The sequence below is a fragment of the Tursiops truncatus genome, chromosome X (assembly GCF_011762595.2).
Source record: "Tursiops truncatus isolate mTurTru1 chromosome X, mTurTru1.mat.Y, whole genome shotgun sequence".
Taxonomy (NCBI): Eukaryota; Metazoa; Chordata; class Mammalia; order Artiodactyla; family Delphinidae; genus Tursiops; species Tursiops truncatus.
The window spans coordinates 43,815,086-43,840,552 of record NC_047055.1 but is presented as its reverse complement, the minus strand read 5'-3'; the positions used below and the strand labels follow the sequence as shown (position 1 = coordinate 43,840,552).

General features: G+C 39.0%; 1 protein-coding gene across 7 annotated transcripts; it reads left to right on the top strand.

Moving 5' to 3' along the window:
- Window positions 1-23,121, top strand: CSTF2 (cleavage stimulation factor subunit 2). 7 transcript variants are annotated; one of them, XM_073799508.1, is made up of 16 exons: window positions 1-125; window positions 1,461-1,539; window positions 1,882-2,051; window positions 3,272-3,408; window positions 3,904-4,023; window positions 4,118-4,255; window positions 6,654-6,726; window positions 9,790-9,855; window positions 11,178-11,240; window positions 13,739-13,798; window positions 14,446-14,587; window positions 15,379-15,554; window positions 15,717-16,009; window positions 19,454-19,564; window positions 20,644-20,769; window positions 22,911-23,121. In XM_073799508.1, exons 1-15 carry the CDS (start codon window positions 68-70, stop codon window positions 20,764-20,766), a joined length of 1,809 nt encoding a protein of 602 aa, XP_073655609.1. In that variant the 5' UTR covers window positions 1-67; the 3' UTR covers window positions 20,767-20,769; window positions 22,911-23,121. The 7 variants fall into 7 exon arrangements, with proteins under 7 accessions (XP_073655609.1, XP_073655608.1, XP_033705541.1 ...); XM_073799507.1 differs by having other exon boundaries at window positions 6,603-6,726; XM_033849650.2 differs by lacking the exon at window positions 9,790-9,855.
- The last annotated feature ends 2,346 nt before the right edge of the window (window positions 23,122-25,467 follow it).

Here is a 25,467-nt window from a genome sequence, read left to right as displayed (position 1 = left end):
TCGGCGCTGGGCTCACGCGCCGTACGGAAGTGTGCTCTGGCACACCGGAAGCCGTTGGAAGAGAGCGATGGCGGGTTTGACTGTGAGAGACCCTGCGGTGGATCGTTCTCTACGTTCGGTGTTTGGTGAGAGGAATTCGGTGGAGCCAAGCATCGGGGAGGGACAGAAAAAGACAGGGATCGGCGAGGAATGCCCCCCTGCACCTCACACATCGCCGCGGGGCTTGCAGTTCGACCTGCCTATCCCAGGCGGCCAGCCTGGTGGACTCGTGGGCAAAGTGATGCTCCCCTTCCCCCGAGGTTTCGCAGCCTTTTCACGATGTGGCTGAGGAAGTTACACCAGCGTTCAGCTTATATGCGTTTCTCTTTTCATGAGCTTCAATTATTATCCAGAAGCGAGGGCTCATGGCAACTGTCCCGTACTACTTCTCACCCCCAGTCCCAGAATACAGGTTGTGTGCTGAGGGTATAGATCCTTGTGTCCACTTCCCGCCCTCTCATAAGGGCTTTCATCCTCTGCTTTTTCCCCGTTACATTTTAGTTCGTCGTTAGTGGTAGCGACTACCCGGCGTCTTAAGGTGGATTGTAAATAAATGAATGAATGAAAGACTAAGACCTCATCGAAGAAATTTTAAAGAGGGTGGAGTCTATTCTGAGTAATCTTTTCAGCCAAAATAAGTTGTTTATTTTAAAGTATGTGTGGTGATTTTAAAGCATCTTTTGGAAGGAACATGACAAAACAGTGCAGAATATATATATATTTTTTTTTTACGGAACTATAGTTGATTTACAACAATTTTTAAACATCCTCCAGTACATTCATGGTCATTCTCCTTTGAGTGCGTGTATATGTAGAAATACGGACATATGAGCCGGCTTTAAAAATTATAATATTGACATTTTTAGTAGTTATTGATAAGACTTAAACACCTTCAGGTAAATACTAATGCCTAAGTATTTATTTTCACCATAGTTAAGGAAAATCTAACACATCAGTTAAGTCTGAGAACTGATACTTAGGAGTGCCTACACCTTTTGTGTTTAGTCTAACTGGTTTATTTCTCTTGTAAATAAAGTCAGCAGACAGGATTGAAATCTTGTCTAAGGGAATACGGTGGAACCAGGATTGGAGGAACACTGTATTTGAACCAGTTGTTACATTTTCTTTTTTTTTTTTTTAACATCTTTATTGGAGTATAATTGCTTTACAATGGCGTGTTAGTTTCTGCTTTATAACAAAGTGAATCAGTTATACATGTACATATGTTCCCATATCTCTTCCCACTTACGTCTCCCTCCCTCCCATCCTCCCTATCCCACCCCTCTAGGTGGTCACAAACCACCTAGCTGATCTCCCTGTGCTAAGTTGTTACATTTTCAGTGATATATGTAGATACTTTCTCACTAAAGATCTAGGTTACAAACTCAGAGTTTTGATATGTTATCTATTTTCTTCCTTAGTGGGGAACATTCCATATGAGGCTACTGAAGAGCAATTAAAGGACATCTTTTCTGAGGTTGGACCTGTTGTTAGTTTCAGGTGAGATCCCCTTTTACCACTTGGTGGAAGTTTCTTTAAAATCACCACAAATTTGGCCCTTAGTAATAATGGCAAGCCTTTTACTGGTGAGTTTTCACATGCATTCTTCTTGTTTGTTTGTAACAGCTTTATTGAGATGTAATTCACATATCATACAATTCACATTCATTTTTACTAAAAGATACATTTTTTTTCACTTAAAAAGATGTGTAAAAAGTATTTCAGTGAGACAGAGCGATAAGGTTATTTGTCTTATGGTAGATCAAATTAGAACATGGCAATGTTAGTGGGAACCCTGTGTGTATGTAACACTTGTGCCTGACACTTGGTTCTGCTCTCCAGGTTGGTATATGATAGGGAGACAGGAAAGCCAAAAGGTTATGGCTTCTGTGAATACCAAGACCAGGAGACAGCACTTAGTGCCATGCGAAACCTAAATGGGCGCGAATTCAGTGGGAGAGCACTTCGAGTGGACAATGCTGCCAGCGAAAAGAACAAAGAAGAGCTGAAGAGTGAGTATAAACCCAAGCTGTGTGCAACATGAGTTAGTAAAGATGTAACAATGAAGATTTTCCACTTAATGATATGTTTTAGCATCTGCTGAAATGGTTGTCAGCCACACAGCTTCTTTACCTGACCCACCTGAGGTACCTGTATTAGGGAAGTGTGTATCTTTGAGAAATAAGGTAAAGTTGACTTAAGTCCTTCCATTGCCAAGGAGTTGATTTCCAGTTGAAGATGAATTACAGGTTTACCACGCCATTAGTTATGTTAACTATGTCTGTCATTAGTGTTTGCCACTCCTGTTATGTTGCCAGATGTGTAACTGATGGGGATACCGAGGCATTCTCATGGCTTTTTTCATGAGGTACTAGATCCAGAAATTCCATTTTGAAATTAGATTTTTTTTCTATTTGAAACTTTTGCTCCTGAAATGACTTGTGAAAGGAAATGGATATCCCTAGTCCCTAATTTATGTTAACATTGTTCATCTATACAATCCTGGTCTCAGCTTTCCTTTGAGAGTAGAAAATGCACTTTGTCACTTTCCTACACAGAAATAAAAGACTTGCAAGTCACTTATTTCTTTTCTTTTTTTTTTTTTTTTTTTTTTGCGGCACGCGGGCCTCTCACTGCTGTGGCCTCTCCCAGTGGCCATGGCTCACGGGCCCAGCCGCTCCGCGGCATGTGGGATCTTCCCAGACTGTGGCACGAACCCGCATCCCCTGCATCGGCAGGCGGACTCCCAACCACTGCACCACCAGGGAAGCCCTCTTTTCTTTTTTTTAAAAAAAATATTTATTTATTTTTAGTCACGTTGGGTCTTCGTTGCTGCGCATGGGCTTTCTCCAGTTGCATTGAGCGGGGGCTACTCTTTGTTCCAGTGCACAGGCTTCTCATTGTGGTGGCTTGTTGTGGAGCACAGACTTCAGGGGCACATGGGCTTCAGTAGTTGTGGCACGTGGGCTCAGTAGTTGTGGCACACGGGCTTAGCTGCTCTGTGGCATGTGGGATCTTCCCTGACCAGGGATTGAACCCGTGTCTCCTGCATTGGCAGGCGGATTCTTAACCACTGCGCCACCAGGGAAGTCCTGCAAGTCACTTATTTCTAAGCTCCAGAAAATTTAAAGTTATCAACAGGTCCTTACAGCAACCCTGGAAAGTAGATACTTGAAATGATTTAGCTCTTTAATTTGCCTCCTTAATGTTTTTGTACTTTCTTCCCAATCAGGCCTTGGCACTGGTGCCCCTGTCATTGAGTCACCTTATGGAGAGACCATCAGTCCTGAGGATGCCCCTGAGTCCATTAGCAAAGCAGTTGCCAGTCTTCCACCAGAGCAGATGTTTGAGCTGATGAAACAAATGAAGGTAAGAGGAGGCATTAGGTTATGGAAAATCATAGCATATCAACTCTTCAAGAAGTCATTGATGTTAATGGAAATTAACATTGAGTTAATGGAAATGATTTCCTGAGCTCAAATAGAAAGTGTGCCTGTTGACCAACATTTCTTGCACCTTCAGTATTCCATATGTGCACAGTGTGTTGTATATTTCATACAAAGAGCTTTCCATTTTTTGTACACAAACACACCTACACAATCTGGCAGGGTTTTTGTGGCCCATAGATATCAAATGTAGATGTTAAAATGTGGCTTTTTTCCTAAATGGTGGTATTATGGTATTTGAAATGCCTCTTCCTTCTCTTGCCTGCCATGACCAAGATTTTGTGTGCTATGTAAAAACTGATAATAGCTTTAAAAGCCTCTTGAATATTACATTTCTCAGATGGGAATAGCTCTAAATCACTGTCAATTTCTGAGTAATAAGTTTTGAACCTGATGATGAATCTGTTTATCTTCACAGCTCTGTGTCCAGAATAGTCCTCAGGAAGCACGGAACATGTTGCTTCAGAACCCTCAACTGGCTTATGCTTTGCTACAAGCCCAGGTAGTGATGAGAATTGTGGATCCAGAAATTGCCTTGGTGAGTGCTTCTGCTTCTTTTATGGAAATGCTAGGGTAAACCTTGAGTGGGGTAGAAACAGACAGCTCATAGATATGTCTTTTCATTTTTTTAGAAAATTCTGCATCGCCAGACAAATATCCCAACACTGATTGCAGGCAACCCTCAGACAGTCCACAGCGCCGGACCTGGCTCAGGATCCAATGTGTCGATGAACCAGCAGAATCCTCAGGCCCCTCAGGCCCAGTCTTTGGTAGGACTTTATCCCTTAACATTTTTGAACTGCCTTGAAAATGTCATTTTCATTTTAGGAGGATATATTGGAAGAAGAATGGTGAGCAGCCAGAGATGATAATTTCAGTTTCCAGGCATAAAAGCAGTTAACAGGGTTGCAGAGTACATGACATCTGAATGAATACAGATTTAGTGCCAAGTTTGTAAAACAGAGATCCTTCCTTTATGCCCTTTTTTTATAAGCTGATTTTGTGTATATGTGCATGTGTGGCACTGTGGTTGGCACTTTGTTATTCCATATACATTGTCTCATTTAATACTTAGAGCGGTTGTATGAGGTCGGCACTCTTCTTATCTCCATTCTCACTGATGAAAAAAGTAAAGCTTATTTTCCAAGTGTGACACAAAACCCTGAAGCCATGAAAAATTGGTATATTTGAAAACTGAAAAACTTCTGAACAGAGAAAAAGAAATAAACACCAAAGACAAATGACAAATTGGGAAAAAGTATTTGCCACACACGTGATGGACAGCAGGCTGATTACCTAAGGGCCATTAGTCATATTCAAGAATGTTTATTGCCACATTTTAATAGTGAAAAATTGGAAACATCCTAAATGTACAGCAGTGGAAGAATGGAGAAAATGTGGTATATTTATCCAATGAAATACTCTACAACAGTTAAATAAACTACATGTGTCACCGTGAATGACTTTCAAAAATGTAGTTTCATATAGCAGTTAGGATGAACTAGGATACATGGTATCAACACAGGTAACTCAAAAACATAATGCCATACAGAAGTGAAAATAAGTGAATGTGGAAGTATTTCCAAAATACAGGATGTATGTGTCTGTACATATCCCAAGAACATGTTGAGTGAGTTGCAAAGAATGTGTTTAGTATGTAATGGTTTACATAAAATTTCAAAACATCTATAAGAATTCTTAAGTGGTTGTCTAAGAAGGGGATACAGGATGCAATGGGGAAGACCATACAGGAGATTTCAATTATGTATGTGATTTGTTTCTTAAGCTATGTGGTTATTTTATTCTCTATACAACTTATATGTCTGAAATTTTTCATATTAAAAAACACCTCCTATAAATTAGTAAGAAAATTACCAATAACCCAGTAGAAAACTATGCAATGGACATGAACAGTTCATAAGAATGGAAATACAAATATATATTAAATGTATGAAAAGTATTCAGCCTCAAAATAAGATAAATGTGAATGAAGTACAATAAGCTATCATTTTTCACCTGTTAGATGGGCAGAGGTAAACAATTTGGATGGCTCATACAAAAGTTATGGTGAGGGTCAGCAAACATCTTCTAAATGGCCAAATAGTAAATATTTTTTGGCTTTGCAGGTCGTGGAATTTGTCTTAACTACTCAGCTCTGCCATTGGAGTGTGAAATGAACCACAGACAGTACATAAACAAATGTGCATGATTGCATTCCAATGAAACTATTTATGAAACCAAGCAGTGAGCCAGATTTGGCCCATGGGTCATAGTTTACTATCCCCTGCTCTGATTCAATAAATACTTTTTCAGAAATAGAAAGGAAATAAATTAAGGTCCAGAGAGGTTAACTGCTCCAAAAATAACAATCTAAGTGGCAAATCCAGGATCTGAATCTGGTTCTGTCTGACATCATAACCTGTTTTCTCTAAACCACCTCACTCTACAGTTTCCTCTTTTCTATTCTAGAGTTTTGTTTGTGTTCTCTGAGAATATATGTAATTTTTTAAATATTTATATATATCTTAGTTTTTATTTTTCTATTCCAAGGGGCTGCTCAGTTCTTTTGGGAATACACAAATGAAAACATAACATTCCCTTTTCCTCCGGAGCTTTAATGTAGCATTAGAAAAATTTTACATCCCCCTCCCAAGTAGAACTATTTCTGAGGACAGCAATGAGAAAAGATTGGTCAAAGAAAATTTTTCATCTTAAAAATGTAGACTACCAGCAGTTCTGTTTTGTTTTTTTTTTTAAGTCCTCATTTCTTCTTGCATTCAAGGCACTTTTTTTTTAAACTTTTACTGCCAGGCCCTCGTCTCTAAGTCAACAAATAGGTGCTATATATGGCCTCACCACACAGATAAGACTTGTCAACCTCTGCTTTTATAGTACGGTCTGTCGTAATTGTGTTCTGTGTAACCAGGCTCATTGCATGTATTGCAGCTTCTGTTCAAAGTGTGTTATAAATCTAATGCTGCATGAGACGTGCTGTCAGAAAAGGGTATTTGGTAGACTATTTGGGGGTGTCAATTTGAAGAGTTATTTAAGGTCATAGACTTTGTGTGTTGAGTCTTCACAGGGGCATATACATACTCTGGTTTTTCTCTTGGTCAGAGTGGAATGCATGTCAATGGCGCACCTCCTCTGATGCAAGCTTCTCTACAGGCTGGAGTTGCAGCACCAGGGCAGATACCAGCCACTGTAACAGGACCTGGGCCTGGTTCCTTAGCTCCTGGAGGTACGTTTTCATTTAGAATTTTCACCATTTTGGTATTTTGCTAGAGTTTTGTTATAGCAAATGGCATAGTGTAGCCAAATTATTATGTGGCAACGAGATCTTGATATTAAATTAATGTATAGCTAGGCAGTCTATATCCTAGGTGGAAGAAGTAGTTGATTTCTTTTATACACATCCTATATGTCTGATTATGAGAGCAGAGGAAAGAACAGTAAATTGGAAAAGTACAGTAAAATTCCAAGTTAATGAGGGGAAAAAATAGAATGAATGGAAACTACACCAAGCCAGCAAATATAGAGAAAAGAAAATTACATTGTGAAGTAAGTAATAATAAACATAGAGTTAAGGTAGAAGGAATAAAATCTCATATAGTCATTATTCTGCTAAATGTGAATGGACTGAATTCTCCCACCAAAAGCCAGACTGTCAGATTAGGTTAAAAAGTACATGCGGGGGCTTCCCTGGTGGCGCAGTGGTTAAGAGTCCGCCTGCCGATGCAGGGGACACGGGTTCGTGCCCCGGACTGGGAAGATCCCACATGCCGGCGGAGCGGCTGGGCCCGTGAGCCATGGCTGCTGAGCCTGTGCGTCCAGAGCCTGTGCTCCGCAACGGGAGAGGCCACAACAGTGAGAGGCCTGCGTACGGCAAAAAAAAAAAAAAAAGTACATGCGGGAAAAAAACAGAAGCAAAATGCCTGGTTGCATTTGTTATTATATGTAACAAACATAACATTGGATTTCATGAACTATAATTAGACCAAACAACAAAAGGAAAAAAGAATTCTAAAAACTAATATGTTCACTAAAATTGTGTATATAGGAATTAATATTGCGCTTGTAGCTTTTCGTCATTTAACAATCATAACTTAAAAAGTTATGGGTGAAATAGTTGATTCCTCATATAAAACACCAGTATGAACATACGATGTGTATCAGTATTTAAAGTTTTTTGCACAACAAACTCACTTCTTGTTAATTTATCTAATCTGGGTTAGATTGACTACAACACAACTAATGGGCAATAATTTGGCCTTAAATTGTTCTGGTTTATAGAGAAACCAGTCTAAAGAGCTAAGTTGACAGGGAATGGGAGAAGGGATTTTCACTTATCCTATAGAGTTACCATTAAACTTAAATTATCTTTTATTGAAAGAAATAGATTCTGTGTTTTATACATTTTTTGTGCTATAGGTACCTAGCTTACCTTAAAATATCACAAGTTGTAATGTGGTCCTACTACACATAACAAGTGTGCAACCCATGACATATGCAGCTCATTACATGAGTTGAAAAACACCCGAACTGGTCTATACCCTGTTCAGTGAGACAAGTACATGTCATGCACTTGGATGTCACAGCAATGTCAAGTTGCTATAAGAGTGTCTACTCTCCATTTCTGTAGTTAACAATCACGAACTGTTAACATACAGTGTGTATCATTGTCATTTGTAGACCACACTGACAAAAAAATCTGTAGACAAAAAATAAGTAAGGATGTTGAGAAATAAAATAATGGAATCAATAAGCTTGATTTAATATAGAGAGGGAGCCTTATATCTTTTGATTGGAAAATATACTCCCCCCATTAAAAAAATGACCATGTACTTAGCCATAAAATAAAAACAAATTTTAAAATGTAGAGATTTTACAGGCTGCATTCTCTGATTATAAGCCAATAAAGTTAGAAATAAATAATTTAAAGGTGACTGGAAAGAACCTTTACTTGTAAAGTTAAGGAACATATTCTTGGTAATCCTTGAATTAAAAGAGAAAATAAAAAGATATTTATAAATTATCTAAAAGACAACAAAAAGTAGTACACTTCATACAAAAAAGTGCAGGAAATAGTGAAAGCAGTACTTAAACGAAAATGAATACCCTTAAGTGCCTTATTAAAGAATAAAGGAACTCTGCTAGTTCTAAAGTATTAGAAAAATAATTTTTAAAAAACCCAAGGTACCAAGAAGAGGGAATTAATAAATACAAAAGTTGAAAGTAAGTGTAAAAGAAACTTAAATAATTGAATTTTCAAGTGATATTTTTTATGCGTTTGTAGCATTTATAGTTCTGAAGTTATTGAAACTTAAAACTTCACTACAATTTTTGAGATACCCTGTACGAAGCTCTTTGGCTGTTGATGAGAAGAGGGAACAAACTAGTAGAAAAGTAGGCAAAGAAAATGAGTAGGTACTTCATAGAAGAGCACATCATAGAAGAGCAAATCCAAATGGCAATAAACATTCATTTATATTCAGGGGATTTCGAATTAAATAACGAGATTTCACTTTACTTAAACCCGTCCTACTAGCAAAAGTTTCAGAGATGACACTTAATATTGGTGGGGAGAGTGGTAGTATACATTGCTGGTGGAAATGTGAACTTTTTAAGCCTTTTAAGAAAGTAGTCTCACATTAAAAATTCATATACACTTTGACCCACCAATTCTACTTCTGGGAAGCTAGTCCATATAGATAAAAGTGCCATTATGTGGTAGTGTAGTATGATAAATTACCCATATTGCCTTCTGCCATTGCTTTCCTCAGATCCTAAATTTTTGTATTGTTTTGATGAGTGGTCTGAATAAATCATAGAATGTTATAGCTAGAAGAGAGCTTTGAAATCATTTAGACCTCAAATGTTAGTGTGCATTAGCATCACCTGAAGGGCTTATGAAAACACAAATTGCTGGTCTCCACACCCAGCGTTTGCATTTCAGCAGGTCTGAGGTAGAGCTCTAAGCTTTGCAGTTCTGACAAGTCTCTGGTGATGCTGACGCTGCTGGTCTGGGACCACATTCTGAGAAAACACTGTTTAAATAAACTCGTTCACTTTACAGATGAGGAAGCCTGAGGGTATGTTAATTTTATCAAATCAGTTGTTCAAAATGACAATTACTTAGTAGCATTGGTAGGGCTAGCACAGACTCAGGTTCTTAATTCATGGCTCTTTGGTGCCTGGCATGTTAAATGGGATAAGAGAATGTGACATGTATTGTACTTGGGTATTTTAGGTGAGTATTAATGAACTGCAAACAGTTCAGCTTGTCTTTTCTCCCCACTCGCAGCATATATTGTTCCTTTGAGGAAAACAGAATTATTGCTACGTGGGAAGGACCAGACAAGGACTTATGGTACATGTTTAGTCTTTGTATAGCAATCATAGCCCTGCTGGTTAGAGCAGACCTGTCATTCTCAACACTATTAGACCCAGTGGCTCCTTTTTGTAACATATCTTGCAGTGACCCTTTACTATCCTGAAATGAAATGCACAGGTGACATAGCATACTTAACATGGCTTCCAAAAAATCAGTATAGTTACCCTAACTATAATATAAAGGAGAAGTAAAAGGAAATTAATTTATAGTAAAAGAATATTATAAATACGCAAGTATTCAAGCACAGCTACACTAGAAAACAATAAATAGCAGTCAGATGCTTGCACCAATACTATAAAAGTAAAAGACAGACCCAGGTATGTTGTTTTGGCAATTCAGATACCACAAGGACTGTTGACATTGATGATGTGATTTTCTGAATGGTGAAAATGAAAACTCTTGGTAAAGTTCTTAACAAAACAAGATACAATACCCATAATTTACTCAGTAATTGCATTCTTGGAAAATTCAATGTGTGTGTGTGTGTGTGTGTGTGTGTGTGTGTAAAAACTGGACAAAGAAGCGCTTTGTTTACAAATAAAACAGACAAGTTTTAAGTTTAGATGACTATAAAAAGGTTTTCATTTGTGTGAATGTTTAGCAAGACGTTTGAAAGTTTTGCAAGACAGGGTAATCCTTGATTTTGCAGAATTGTCTCATACGTTGCAGGACATCTAGTATCCCTGTTGGCTTCTCATAAAATGCCAGGCGTGCCCCCACAAATCTTTGTCACAACTGCAACAGTGTACCCCCCCCCATTTACAAAGTAAACTGGGAACAGTAGTGCCTCCTGTGGGAGGAGGTACATGGGTAAGTGCCATTGTTCTGTATTACAGAACTCCCTGCCAAAGTTTTTTTTTTTTTGTGGTACGCGGGCCTCTCACTGTTGTGGCCTCTCCCATTGCGGAGCACAGGCTCTGGACACGCAGGCTCAGCGGCCATGGCTCACGGGCCCAGCCGCTCCGCGGCATGTGGGATCTTCCCGGACCGGGGCACGAACTCGCGTCCCCTGCATCGGCAGGCGGACTCAACCACTGTGCCACCAGGGAAGCCCCCTGCCAAAGTTTTGGTAACCAGTGAGATTACGAATTCTTCTTTAACTCACTTTTCTGTCACCAATGGCTAAAGTACAGTAACAAACTCCATCTTCTGTATAACTGCATTTAGTGGTACTTATGATCTTCCTGTATAGGTTTCTGCTTGTGGGGCAGAAAGAAGAAATTTGTTAACTCAGCCACTGTCCAAATTTTTTCCCCACTGTCCCAATTTGTTTTTCTTTCCTGCCCTTTATCTTCTAGGAGGAATGCAGGCCCAGGTTGGAATGCCAGGAAGTGGACCAGTGTCCATGGAGCGGGGACAAGGTAAATAAATATTAATGTCCGATTAATGTGGACTAGACATGGAAATGTTCTATATCTGTACTATCTGATATGGCAGCCACTAACCACATGTCGCTATTCAAATATTAAATTAATTAAATTGAAATTAGGTAAAATGTAAAACTCAGTTCCTCATTCACAGTAGCCACATTCTGAGTGCTCAGTAGCCGCATGTGGCTAGTGAATACCATACTGGATATTGCAGATATAGAACACTTCCATCATTGCAGAAAATTCTGTTGAGCAGCACTGTCTCGACTTCTATCTAGTGATTCAGAGCCCAGCTCTACAAGAATTGATGATGAAGCAAATTGATCCTTTGTTTCTATTTAATTTATGTCGCCTTTCCCTGATAGTTTAATGCATCTACTTACATGGAGATCTGAGTAAGGAATTTTAATTATGACCATGTAATATGTGACTGGGTATGTGGAAGACTAAATTTAAACCCCAGAGAAAACTGGGAGGGGGTCAAAGTTCTGTGAAGCCTGCTTGGTAAGTGTATGTTATACTGTGGCAGTAACACTGGATACCACAGTGGCAGCCGCTCCAAAATGTCCACGTTATTTCTCTATGTTACTGGAGTTTGAAGAAAAGAAAATGCAGTGATTCGGTTGAAACCAACATCAGGAAGAGAGAGAGTGAGAAAACAGAAGGAACTAACAAAACTGAGCGCATCCTATAGGCCATGCACTTTAATTTTCATAAACAACCTTGTGAGTTAGGTGGCAGCACCTCAGTTTTCAGGTGAAGAGCTGGAAGCTCAGAGTTCTCAGTTACTTCCTCAAGGGGACATGGTAAGTAAATACTGGTATCTGAGTAACGTGGCCTGGGCTTGGTACATTCGTCTTCTTTTCCAGCTAATAAGTGGCAGAGCTAAGATTCCAAAGTCCCTGACTCTGAAATCTATCCTCTTTCTGTCAATCACACTGCTTCTGTTTCCTTCCAGTGTCTTCTGTTCTTATTCATTGTGTCCTTGTGATGAGAAAGAACTGCTTTGGACAAGTGTCGGGAAGCTTAAGTTACTTCTTATTAGCATATGGTCTATAAGTAAAACCCATTAAAAAATTTTTTTTAATTGATTTTTTTTTGGCCACACCATGTGGCTTGCAGGATCTTAGTTCCCCAACCAGGGATTGAACCTGTGCCATGGCAATGAAAGTGCTGAGTCCTAACCACTGGACTGCTAGGGAATTCCCCAAAACCCTTTTTTTTTTTAAGCAAAGTACTAAGATACAGGCCTATGCACTGTACTCCTTGTTTATGGTTTGTATACTGATATTGGTTGCTAAAGTGACAGAGCTAATAATCTTGTCAGGCAATTGACAATGGAACAAGCTCTTTGTCCAGACACCTCGTCTGAGCAGACCATGCTTTTATGCTATTGTGCCCCACCCCCCTCAGCTGCTATCAGTAGATCGTGTATATGCCCCAAAGTATTTTTGCAGTAGTGAGAAGGAACTAGAAGTTTCAGTCATACCTCTACCTCTCCCCCAGCCATCAGTAAATCAAACTTTGTTTAATACACACTTCCACAAGACATCTTCCTTGATACAGTTATCTTCACCTTTCTGGTCAAAAGTTAACAAAGGGAAATGACTTGAGTTTTGAAGGTATATCAAGGATGTCTTCATGAAGAGACAAAATGAGACTTTTCTTTTATACTTTTCCTTTAGTACCCAGCAGAGGAAGCAAGAATCTTTCATTTGTACCCAGTTTGTCATTCTTTTCCTGCAATCCATGCTTCTTTTACACATTTGTAATGTTGAAAAGAGACATTGAGATGTTTAAGAAGAGACTTCTTCTTGCCTTCTGCCACCTTTGTTTAGTGTTGGCACCCTTGTCATCTTATTAGTCTTTATTTGCTGATGTCATGATGTTTGTTTATCAAAAACTTACAGTGGCAGAGTACTTCTTGAGGAGTAATATTCTCTTTCTTTGTCTAAAGTTCATTCACTGCATTTCCCCATTTGATAGCAGAAATTTTTGTGCTTTAAATTATGACAAAAATAATACTGTGCCACTTCTGTTAATGGGCTTTTCCAGAATAAATCTTGCCTTCCAGATTCAGTGCAATTTCTTTCATTTTTTGCTTATGAAAATATGTTTACCTTCTTTGCCTAACTGGAGTTTCAGAAGCATCCTTTTTATATTTTGTTTCTCTTTTTCATAGTATCATAAGATTTAAGGGGAATCCCAGTAGGAGAGGTGTAAATTGAAAGTGGCTGGTTATTCCTGCCCAAATAAAATCAGTGGCCCACAGGTTTTACCTTAGGAAGCAATCTCATCAAAGCAGAACAGTTTCAGATCCCAAAGAAGCTTATATAGTTTAGGAAGATTTTGTAGCCCAGGGCAAGCTAATGAACTCTTGGCTCTTTAACTTATATGTGTAAATCTCCACTGTCTGTGTGCCTCTGCGTGTGTGTGAAAGCTATTTTAAGTGTCTGTTCTTTCTCCTTTTGAACTTACTGCTCACCTAGGAACCCTACAGCACTCGCCCGTGGGACCCACCGGGCCTGCATCAATTGAGCGAGTCCAAGGTACCCATTGTATCTGCGGGTTTCCTTTTGCTTGTGGTGTTCAGGGTGGGACGTTGAGAGGTAAAGGGCTGCTTGGCAGTCATCCTCACATTCGGAACCCAAAAGGGTAGTGTTTTGGGGTTTTTGTTTTTTCATTTTTTTCCTTTTGGGGCCACAAGCCTAAGATTGACCTCTTCACACAGGGCAGAGAACATGGATGATATGGGCAACTGTCTGAGGCTGTACTCCCTCCCTACTGGTGTCAGGAGGCTTGGATGGAATAGCAGTCTGTAAGGAGACAGCAGGTTCTTGCAGAGCCATGGCAGTGTTCACATATGCCAAGGCCCTACCTCTCTTTTGTGACTCTGGTCCTTGAACTAAGATTGATTATAAGCAAAACCAGGAGCCTCAGTTTCTTCAGGTTGCAGTGCTAGGCCTTGGCAGGTTGCTCCCCAGTTTGTTCTTTACATAATTCCATCCATACCTCTGACATGGAACAAATTCTGCCTATACCCTGCTTCTGTTCTTGAGCTGCAAGAGAAGTCTGTTGTGGTGAGGTTTCACCCACTCTAAGGGGTCTGAACTGTGCTGTCAGTGGCATATAGAGTCATTTCTTTTTGCCTTACATGTCCTTCACAGCAGTACCTCCCCATTTGTTTCCCTGTCAGTGCCGATGCAAGACCCCAGAGCAGCTATGCAGCGTGGGCCCTTGCCTGCCAACGTCCCAACTCCTCGAGGTCTGTTGGGAGATGCTCCAAATGACCCACGCGGAGGCACTTTACTTTCTGTAACTGGAGAGGTAGAGCCTAGGTAAGCACTGACACAGAAGGAAAAGATTGAAGGAATCAGAATTTCCGCTTGCTTTGAGAACAAAGTCTTTTCATACCAGTTGTGCCTGTTTGCTTACTTCAAAAGATAAATAAATATTCATGGCCACTGTCCAAGATGAAGCACTTCCTGGGCAGAACTATGTAGTTGAGTGTGTCATTTTGAACTAACCATTGCTACTCCATCCTCAGAAATTGGAAATTCTAGCACACATATCTAAACAGGAAAAAATTATATTGCTTATTGTTAGTAGTAATACTAATAATAGCAATAATAATAATAATAATTGGTATTAGTGGGGATTATGCCTCTCAATCTGCTCTGAGTACTTTACTGAGATCATCTCACTAAATCCACACAACAGCCCTGTGCGATTGATACTAATATCAGTCCCATGTTACAGATGAAGAAACTAAGGCTTAGAGAAGTTAAGCAAATGTACCCAAGATCACACAGCTAATAAATGATAGAGCCTAGATTTGAACCCATACAGTAACCCATGTTCTTAAGCACCCTACTGCGTATTCATTATATATAATGGATATCCATTCATTCCTCCTTAATTTGAGTGCCCTGACCAAATACGAAATTCTAGAATACATGGATTTACATCTCGATAGCTTTTCTTTGACCTGTTTTGTGTTATTCTCTTAGTATTTGTAGACTGATGTTTGCATCAGCTCTTTATCTAATTTTACTGATCTTCTGGTTGACACTTTTTTCTTATTGTTTTGTTCTGTTTTAAAATATAACATTTTTTTCTCCATCTCTAGAGGTTACCTGGGACCACCTCATCAGGGTCCGCCCATGCACCATGTCCCTGGCCATGACAGCCGTGGCCCACCCCCACATGAGATGCGAGGAGGGCCGTTAGCTGAGCCCAGACCTCTAATGGCAGAGCCAAGAGGACCCATGCTAGATCAGAGGGGTCCACCATTGGATGGCAGAGGTGAGGGGAAACCACGTCACAAGGCTGACTGGTATTTGTGGGCTCATGATGATCGTGCTGTCTTAGGCTCCAATCTGGGATACAGAACGTTTATTTGATTGTTGGTTATTATTGCAGTAAAGGTGGGTAGCTACCCAATGGTTTTCTTGCAACTTTTTATAGGTGGAAGAGATCCCCGAGGCATAGATGCACGAGGGATGGAGGCACGAGCCATGGAGGCAAGAGGATTAGATGCTAGAGGATTGGAAGCCCGTGCAATGGAGGCCCGTGCAATGGAGGCTCGTGCAATGGAGGCCCGTGCAATGGAGGCCCGTGCAATGGAAGTCAGAGGAATGGAGGCCAGAAGCATGGATACAAGGGGCCCAGTCCCAGGCCCTAGAGGCCCTATACCTAGTGGAATCCAGGGTCCCAGTCCAATTAACATGGGGACAGTTGGCCCCCAGGGATCCAGACAGGTATATGTAACTGTCACTTCTATGTGAAATCTTGATCTATTCAGGAATTGATTATTGAGGCTGATTATTACTGCTTTCTGATTTGGGTTGTTTTCTCAGCTTTTTGGGGAAGATTAGAATCTCCCTTCCTTTAGTTTCTCTGTTCCTTAGGGTGGTGGTTTTCTGACTACCAGGATTATAGTCCAAAAGTGTAACCTTGTCCCACAATTTCAAATTCCATTCAGAGCAGAATCCCTGATTTTAGGGGATAGAGAGCACATCAGTAGAATCTAGGCATGGATAATTTGAAAAATCTCCCCCAAATAATTCTAATGTATAACCCTAAGAACCACTGCATTAGAGCATATGAAGAGCTATTAGTGGTCATTTAGCTGATCTTAGGTTTGCAGAAATCTATTTTAATTTACTTTCATCACATAGCCTAAAGTGAATAGTGGAGTTGAAAGGCAATTTACTAATGCTTGTCTTAAAAGCTGTGCAACTAAATTCTTATCTCTTCTTTCTCTTTATTTGGCTTTCTCCAGCTATGTGTAATGGTGGTCTATGATTGTCTATGTGTTCTTATCTCCATCCTTTTTACCCTCCAGTTGGTTGCGGAGAGGTAGTACATGTGTATCTTCCCTCTGAGTTTGTTTTGTTTTGTTTTGTTTTTCGGCTAACACCTTCGTTTCACTCTAGCCCTTCCACCTTCATTTTTCCTCAGTGTGACTTCCTCATTCCTCTATGTACTTCTTTATCTCTTCTCTCTTCCATATGCTTCTGTGCCTTACTCCCTCTTGTGTGTGTGTGTATGCACAAGAGAGAGAACTGTATTGTCAGAGCTGGAATGGAACATGTCAGTCACCCAGTTCTCTCATTTTATAGGTTTGGAAACTGAGACCCAAGAATTCAGGTGGCTTATCCAAATTCACACAACTAAAAAGTGGCAGAGCAAGGAATAGAACCCACTATTTTTTCCGCTATGCTACTCTGTCTTGTTATCTGCACGTTGTATATGTGTGTCTATCCCTCCTCTCTAATATGAAATATGAATATGTTGTTTTCTGGTATGTATAGAAAAAAACTTTTCTATTGTTTTTCAAGTTTCACTTAAAAAAATGTGTTCGTGGGCTTTGATTTTTATCATACCCTCTATGGTCAGTAGCCTCATAATAAAAATGGGTTTTATGCTTTCAGTCAGTCGTTCAACAAATATTTATTGAGCACCTACTATATACCAGGCAGAGCTATAGGTACTGGGGATACAGCAGTGTGAACAAAACGAAGTCCTGCCCCCATGGAGCTTATATTCTAGTGGGGAGATAAATAACAAATAACTACATGATGTCCTTATATAGTTCTGTCAATAATTCTTTGGAGAAAGATGTCGAAAATAATGGTTGGAAGACCATTTATCAATAATTTCTTGCTCCTTTATCTGCTAGTACTCGAACTTATTACTCTAATATTATGTTTATTATAATTTTCATTAGTAGATTCTATAAAGCCAATTAGATCTGAGGTAGAGAAAATAAAAACTTTATCTTCAAACTTTAAAAAAATTGTTTACTATGTTTACTTATAAATAAATATATAAAATACATTCACTCATGTACAAAAGATATACAGTAAGAACCTCACTTCCTCCTCGTACCTGTCTCCCTTGTGACCCCCATCTCCTATAGATAATCACTTTTATTATAATGTATCTTTCTAGCAAATAAGAATATATATTCTTATTTTTGCAAATATGAATATATATGTATTCTTACTTTTTCCTCCTTTCACTGTTCTGCATCTTGTTTTTTAACCTAACAATATGTCCCTAACTCATAATTTTAAATCAAATTTTAAAATTAACTTCAGTCCACCTAGTTGGAAACTTGTTGGTAAAAGGCTTATTATTACTAGGGTGATTATATAACTTACTATCCACAAACAGGGACACATTTGAGAGTGCTGTTAGTAATTACTGTGGGGCAGAAGCTTAAACTGGGACTGTCTTAGCAAACCTGGATATGTAGTCAGCTGTATTATTACTTGAGAGCCTAGAACAGGCTCTTCTGGAAACTTTAAATGGCCATTATTAAATGGTTAGATCACATTACAGTACCTCAAATTAGTATTGACAGAAGCTTCAAAAAGTTTACTCTCATAGATTTTTCAGGTCTGTAACAGCTCATTAAGGTTCAGACTGGTCTCCAGATTCAGTATTTATAAAGAACAGAAAGTGATAATTTCTAGCAATCTGTACAAAGCTGTACTAATGCTTCATGTCTCTGGTGTCTTTGGGAAATTAGTTAATGCATCCAAATGAATGTTCCACATAATAGAATTATTCAACCAAGTTTTTAAACTATTTTAATGAAAAATCATTTATGAAGTATACTATGCTTCCTTCTCTTCTTAAACAGGATACAAAAAATTATTTTGATCATTTTTGATTACTCAAGGTCATCATTAAACGTACCCATTATTGTATAGGCTATAATAGAAAGCATAGCATCTCCTGTTTTGGTTTCTGGTATCCTTCACTGTCAGGTTGTCACCTGGCTCTTCACATTGCTGTCATGATATCTGCTCCTAATGGTTCATCCACATTTCTTTCATGCTTTGCTGCTTCTCATCTGCTGGGGAAGCAGGTAACATGTTTGTTAACAATTTGTATTTAATAAGAGTACCACCTAAGCTCTGGGTAAATGCCTGAGTGTGAACATAAATCCAGCATAGGGACCTTTTAACAGTTATTCTAGGTGCTCTGAGGCCTTTTCCTTGGGTTCTGGTTGTCTTCCAAAACATTGAAACCATCGAAGATCTTAAGTACCAGTAAGCATGATATAACTGCACTTTGTTAACTCAGGTCAGTCGTGTTTCTTGGTCTGTATTTAACAGAAAGCAACTGCTGCATGTTCTCTGAGGAAAGTTATAAAAAGCAAATGTTGGGCTAATAGTAGTCCTTTCCCTGGAGGCCTTCCCATCTCCTTTCTGCCTCTGCCATTATGATCATCTCTGCCTTACTTGTGGGATAGGGCCTGTGTCTGATTGAACTAGAGGTAGGTGGTATCCCTGTGAATGTAGCTTCTCCAGTGGACCAGCATACATTATTCTAGAATCTGTCAGCTTTCGTTTCTGTTTCCACTGAGTGCTAGTTTCTAGAATGCCCTCAGTTTCCCCTGTGCTTATGTGGCTGAATTTTGCTTGATTTGATGGTATCCACTTGTGCCGTGTGATACTTGTTGATGATGCTGGAGCTGTTGTAAGAAATTTGTCAACTTGCTAGTTGATCTCTGGCTAAACCCTGTCTTCTGCTGATGCTAACAGTAGGAAATGATATTCAGTCATTAATTTGCTTTTTTAACTCATAGCCACAATCAGATATTTTTTCACATTGCTGTTATTACTGGCTTCTGGTTACCTAAATGAGAAGTACCGAAAATCTCTCTTCGTCTCTCTCTGTGCACATAGGTCCCAGTCATGCAGGGAGCGGGCATGCAAGGAGCGAGCATTCAGGGTGGAGGCCAGCCTGGTGGCTTTAGTCCTGGCCAGAACCAAGTCACTCCGCAGGACCATGAGAAGGTAAGTAATGCTGTCCAGCTGCCTCCATATGCACGAGTCTTTTGGAGTCCTCTTTTCACAGTCACCATGTGGAGGTCCTGGGTCTTCAGAGTCCCTTTGGAAGTGATGTTTTTACTCTTAGAACTCTTTATGATCTTGTCACCTGAGAATCTGTGGGCTTGGTCCTAAAATTCTTAAATGGATGTATGTGAATGGCAGCTTATCTTACATTTCATCTCATCTGCCAGTAGATTTTTTGTGTGCAGGCCTCATTGACCTGGAAATCCAAATCCCTTTCTTCCTCCCTTTTTTGCCTTATCCCTAAAAACAATAGCAGATTCCCCATGAGCATATCTTTCTGTTTCTATATTTGACCATTGTAGGGAGTTCATATCTGATAGAAAGGCTAAAACTTGTGAAAAGGAGAAACTTTTTTTTTTAATTTATTTTATTTTTGGCTGCATTGGGACTTCGTTGCCATGTGCGAGCTTTCTCTAGTTGCACGAGCAAGGGCTACTCTTTGTTGTGGTGCGCAGGCTTCTCATAGCAGTGGCTTCTCTTGTTGCGGAGCACGGGCTCTAGGCGCGTGGGCTTCAGTAGTTGTGGCACGCAGGCTCAGTAGTTGTGGCTCACGGGCTCTAGAGCACAGGCTCAGTAGTTGTGGCACATGGGCTTAGTTGCTCTGCAGTATGTGGGATCTTCCTGGACCAGGGCTCGAACCCATGGTCCCTACATTGGCAGGCGGATTCTTAACCACTGCACCACCAGGGAAGTCCCAGGAGAAACTTTTAAAGCAGGATTAAAAATTGTAGACTTCCCAGGGCTCACAGGTGTCACCTTAGTCTGTAAGAATTTGGGGTTCATTAAGGTGTCTGTTTTGAGTCTTCTGATCTTAGGCATTGTACTTGTGTTTTTCATTGTGCCTTTTCTCACCAGCTGGTTTTGGTTTTTTCTCTGGTTTGGTTTGATTTTTTTTTTTTTGGCCTGCTGTTTTTTGTGTGTGAACTATCCTTTCTCTGTTCTTCCTTTTTGGACAGAAGCTGGTGGTGTTTTTTTAGCTGCCGTCATTAAAACTCACTACCTTTTTTTCCTCTGCACAGGCTGCTTTGATCATGCAGGTTCTTCAACTAACTGCAGACCAGATCGCCATGCTGCCTCCTGAGCAGAGGCAGAGTATCCTGATCTTAAAGGAACAAATACAGAAATCTACTGGAGCGCCTTAAAAGGTGAGCAGTCTTACCCTGCCTGAGTCAGACAAGCTCCTCGTGCATTTGGGATATATACTTTCAAGCTTAACCAACAAGACCCTCCAAGACCTGCACTCCTCTTGGCTAAACCCTTCACCCTTCAGTAGCTCAGTCCCTATCATGACAGGGGAAGGCTGTAGGCATTTGTTCAGTTATTGAATGGATTGTAATCTAATTTAACCTTTCTTTCCTAATGACAAAAGTGACATATGATCAATTTAACCAAATTAATCAAATACAGAAATGTAGAAAGTTCAGGGTAAAATCTCTGCCCTCTCAATCTCATTCCCTAGATATAATATAATTTGATATGGTTTGATCATATATTCCTCCAGAATCAGTTGTTATTTTATTCCAAAATAAAATAACATAAATAAAATAAAATATTTCCCCATCAAAATGAAGAAAATACAAACCATTTCAATAAAACGTATAAGCATTCAGTTTCCAGTATTTATTTTACATTGAATACTTTGAGGTTAAACTATTACAGCACATAATTTAAGGTAGTGAATGTCCACCATCGCCATCAGTCCCTGTACATTTTAGAGGTTGCTGTACACTGCTGCCCTTATTTTTCTTGCTCATCAGTCAGGTAAAAAGGAACATAGTCATGTGACCTAACTTGATTACATGTATTGGCGTTTCTTTTTAAAAAAATTTTCCCCAACATCTTGTATTTCATAAACAATTCTGCTTTCTAAGAACAGTTTAAAATGTACATTGTCCCAATATCAGTTGGAATATCACATTTTGAATTTCTGCTTTTTATTCCATCTTTATTATAATTCCCATCCGTGTATTATCATATGACAGTGAACTCATTTACACTAACTAGCAGTCTTTACTAAATATATTGTATTTTAATCCATATTTGTAATGTTGTTAAAACATCCAAACTGGAAATGTGCATTATATCTATATCTAGACTTTAAATGACTGAACTTTAATGGGAAGCTGTCGTAGATGGATGGAGTAGACTTTCAGTATGACCAGCACTTTTAGTCCAGATACCCAAGGCATTCTATTTTCTTCAGTAAAAGTATAGACTATTATAGATCTATAAAAGTATAGACCTGTTATATTCAGAGGAATAGATATATTAAAAAAATTATTCCTCTCTTTTACTTTTTCTAATTTATTTATGCCAGAGAAGGCATTCCCTACAATGTGAGGAAATTATGTTTTGGGATAGTAGAGGTAAAAATGTTTCTGAAAGTACTTTCATTGTGTATTCTTGCTTGTAAGATATCTCATTTTAAAGCCTTGCACATAAACCACAGGGCAAGGTTTTTTGTTTTAACTTTTATTTTGAAATAATTAAAAATTCACAAGAAGTTGGGAAAGTACTACAAAGAGCCTCGTGTACCCTTCCCCTAGCTTCCTGCAATGATAACATCTTGGGAAGCTGTTGTACACATACCTTTTTGGTTTATAGTGCAAAAGGAAGAAATTGACTTTGGTACCTTACCGTTAACTAGACTACAGACCTTATTCACCTTTTACCATTTTTACTAAACCTGCATTAATGTGTGTGTGTGTGTGTGTGTGTACGCACACGTAGTTCTGTGTATGTAGTTCTATGCAGGGAAGGTTTTAATGTGTATTTGCTGGTATTTGTGCATACTGTAGCCGAGATGTTGGCTCTCCCTCCATCCTATACCTTGCTCATTGTGATCCAGCTCTGCTGTCACTGACAGGCTTATGTACCACTACCATCAGGTCAGTGGTTCTCAACCGGAGGCAGTTTTGCCCCCTACACGACATTTGGAAGTGTCTGGAGACATTTTTGGTTATCACAGCTTTAGGGGGTATGGTGTGCTACTGGCTTTCAGTGGGTGGAGACCGGAGATACTGCTAAACATCCTGTAATGCACAGGACATCCCCCAATAACAAGGAGTTCTCTGGCCCTAAACGTCAGTAGTGTTGAGGTTGAGAAACTCCGCTGTAAGGGATGATTACTTTGGGGAAGCAAGAGGCAGATACCTTAGGGATCTTTCCCTGGTGATTTGCTCATATGTGTAGCCTCCCTCCCCCACCTTTACTTTTTTTTCCTGGTGTTTGGGGAAGAGAACTTTGTCTCCACTTCTGATGGCTTTCTCCCAACTTTTCCTTACAGGTTTTCAAAACTACCTGGCAACAAATCTGGAAATTAATTCCATAACTTTGTTGAAATGTTGCAAAAAGAAGAATTCTGCATCCTAACCCTTGAATGACTCAAATTGGTGCCAGGTGGAGGACTCCCATCACCTTCTCTCAGAACAAAATCAGTTCATTCTGTTGACTTAGTTTGTATGTTTTCTGTGACTTGAAATAAACTTTGAACACAATTTTAGTATACTGCAAATTGATATACATGACCTTTTTGCTTTTAAAAGGCTGAACACCAAGGGTGAAACCTTACATGTGTTTTCTACCCTTACTGCAGTATTGTACTTTAATATTATGTTGCCATAGCTCTGTTTTTCCTTTTAAGTTAACCATTTATTCTTCTTGATGATATTTGAGAATTTCTCAGAAACAGTGTTTTCTGGAACTTAGTTCTGCTTAGTTTGCTTCCAACAGGAATAATATTTGCCCTTTGAGAGCTTGCTAGAACTTCTGAGTCTACTGGGAGACAATAGCATGTGCTTAGAGCTGTAAAATGGTCAGAAGGCCAACAATGCAAAGAGCCTACCTAGGAGAGCAGTGTATTTAGTTTAGAAAAATCCAAATATCAAAATGTATTTTTTGGTCAGTACCAAGTCTATTCACATGCATAGTTCAGAGTTAAGACAAAGATGATGTATGATCACTGGTTTGAGTGTGTCAACAACACAAGAGACTGTTGACATTTTCTTGTCTGTTTTAAAACTCTTAAGTCTGGGTAGTCAACCTTAAAAGTTAAGAAAGCCACTAATTTTTCACATGTTCAAGGTGAAATAAACACTGAACAGAAATCAAACAAACAAAATACATTTCATCCTGCCTTCTAAATAATTACTAACCTACAGCCCTACCCAGTGACCAAATTTATTCTGGGAAACTAAAACATAGAAACTCTAAAACTTTTACATTTTTCTCATTTATTTTAAGAGGACCAAATGTAGAGCATAAGCTGTGAGATTGCCCTTTAGGCCTGCCCCTGCCTGCTTCCTTTCAAACAGGTGTGAACATAATCAGTGCCACTGGCTCTAACCTATTGCTCTTCCAGCCTAGTATTCTCTCTCATAGTGGCATTAAGGAGAAACATGATTTCTCTCCATCAGGCCAACCTCAAGAGGTTAAGAGGTGCCTTAATAATTAGTAAAGTTCCACTGGAACTACTCCTGAGCCTATTTATGTTCACAGAGTCCTAGCCTCTGGGTTAGGATTATGGTCAAGTGAATTAAAAGCCTGCCATAGGCTTAGAGAATGTAATAGCATATTGCTTACCTGTGAAGCAAAAGAATGCAAAGATAATCAATTTTATGAGAGACATTAAAATTGAGGGATTTTCTACTCTGATATGTAAACATTTACTGCAACAAAAATTTGCTGAATAAGATACTTGATATTACAACCTAGGAAGAAAAACTTGCTCAAAACAGCTGAGGAGCTTTCTAGGTATCTTGCTCATCCCCAGTTCAGGCTTAGATGTTGATTATGTGTAGGATTTATTATCATTACCTTTTCTGCCTACTTCCATGAACATTCTAGGCCTTGATATGTTGATTTTAGCAGCAGTCATATCTTGAAGTGTCAATATATTTAGACATTAAGACCAAGAGTACAGCCTTTCTCCTTAGGAACTCATTATAAGTTTCAAGAACACTAAGATTCCAAATCAAACTCACTGAAGATCAAATTATAATTTGGTCAACAGTTGTCTAGTAGGAACCATATCATCAAGGTTCCATTGTGCATGTTCCTAAAGCCTTATTAAATTTAAATTAGCTGAAATCCGGGAAATTGGTAACAGCAGGGGTATCCCAATCTATTCCCATGGAAACATCCATTAGTATTTTTTCCTGATGTCCAGTTAATAAATGAAACACAATTAGCTACCATGAGTTCATGACCTACCTTTATTTTGTTCAAACTAGTGACTGAAAAGATTGGTTTTACTAATCTTTCAAGTCATGTAGGTTTCTGGATAATTAGAAACAATCATTTATTCATTTTTGCTCACTTAATGGTAGAGAAATAGGTGCTATAATGTTGATTCAGTAAAAACATTCTTGTAAATCCAGTGATTTGAATTGTCTTTGGGCACAAAGAAATGTGGATTATTTTTCCTCTTTTAAGGGCCCCGATCTTCTTTCGTTCTACTGTTTCACTGTGACTACTGACATCCCAGAGCCAGGTGAATGGAATAAATAAAAAGCATTTCAATAGGAGAAAGAAAAGGCATTTTGCTGATGTCATTAGGTGAATGATTCCTTAATGAATGGGTATATATGAGCCAAAAAATGTGTTGTCAAAATTTTAAATTATCTTTTTTTAAGACTAGACATTAATAAAACCCCTTGATAAAAATGGCAATAAAGAATCCTTGTTGACTAAATAATCATCCTAAGATGGAGTTCAAGTTTTCACAATTATTTCCAACAGAACAATGCAAGCTAATGACAACATAACTGACTTTCAATTATAATACAATTTCAATTATGATTAGCATACTTCCAAGATTTTCTTTCCCAAATGGAGAGCCTAGG

Excerpts from the sequence above, each read along its gene's own strand:
- CSTF2 (XM_073799507.1), top strand. The coding sequence starts at position 68 with ATGGCGGGTTTGACTGTGAGAGACCCTGCGGTGGATCGTTCTCTACGT. Across the intron at positions 6,727-9,789 it reads TGGTTCCTTAGCTCCTGGAG|CATATATTGTTCCTTTGAGG; the intron begins GTACGTTTTCAT and ends CCCCACTCGCAG. Across the intron at positions 15,555-15,716 it reads TCCACCATTGGATGGCAGAG|GTGGAAGAGATCCCCGAGGC; the intron begins GTGAGGGGAAAC and ends AACTTTTTATAG.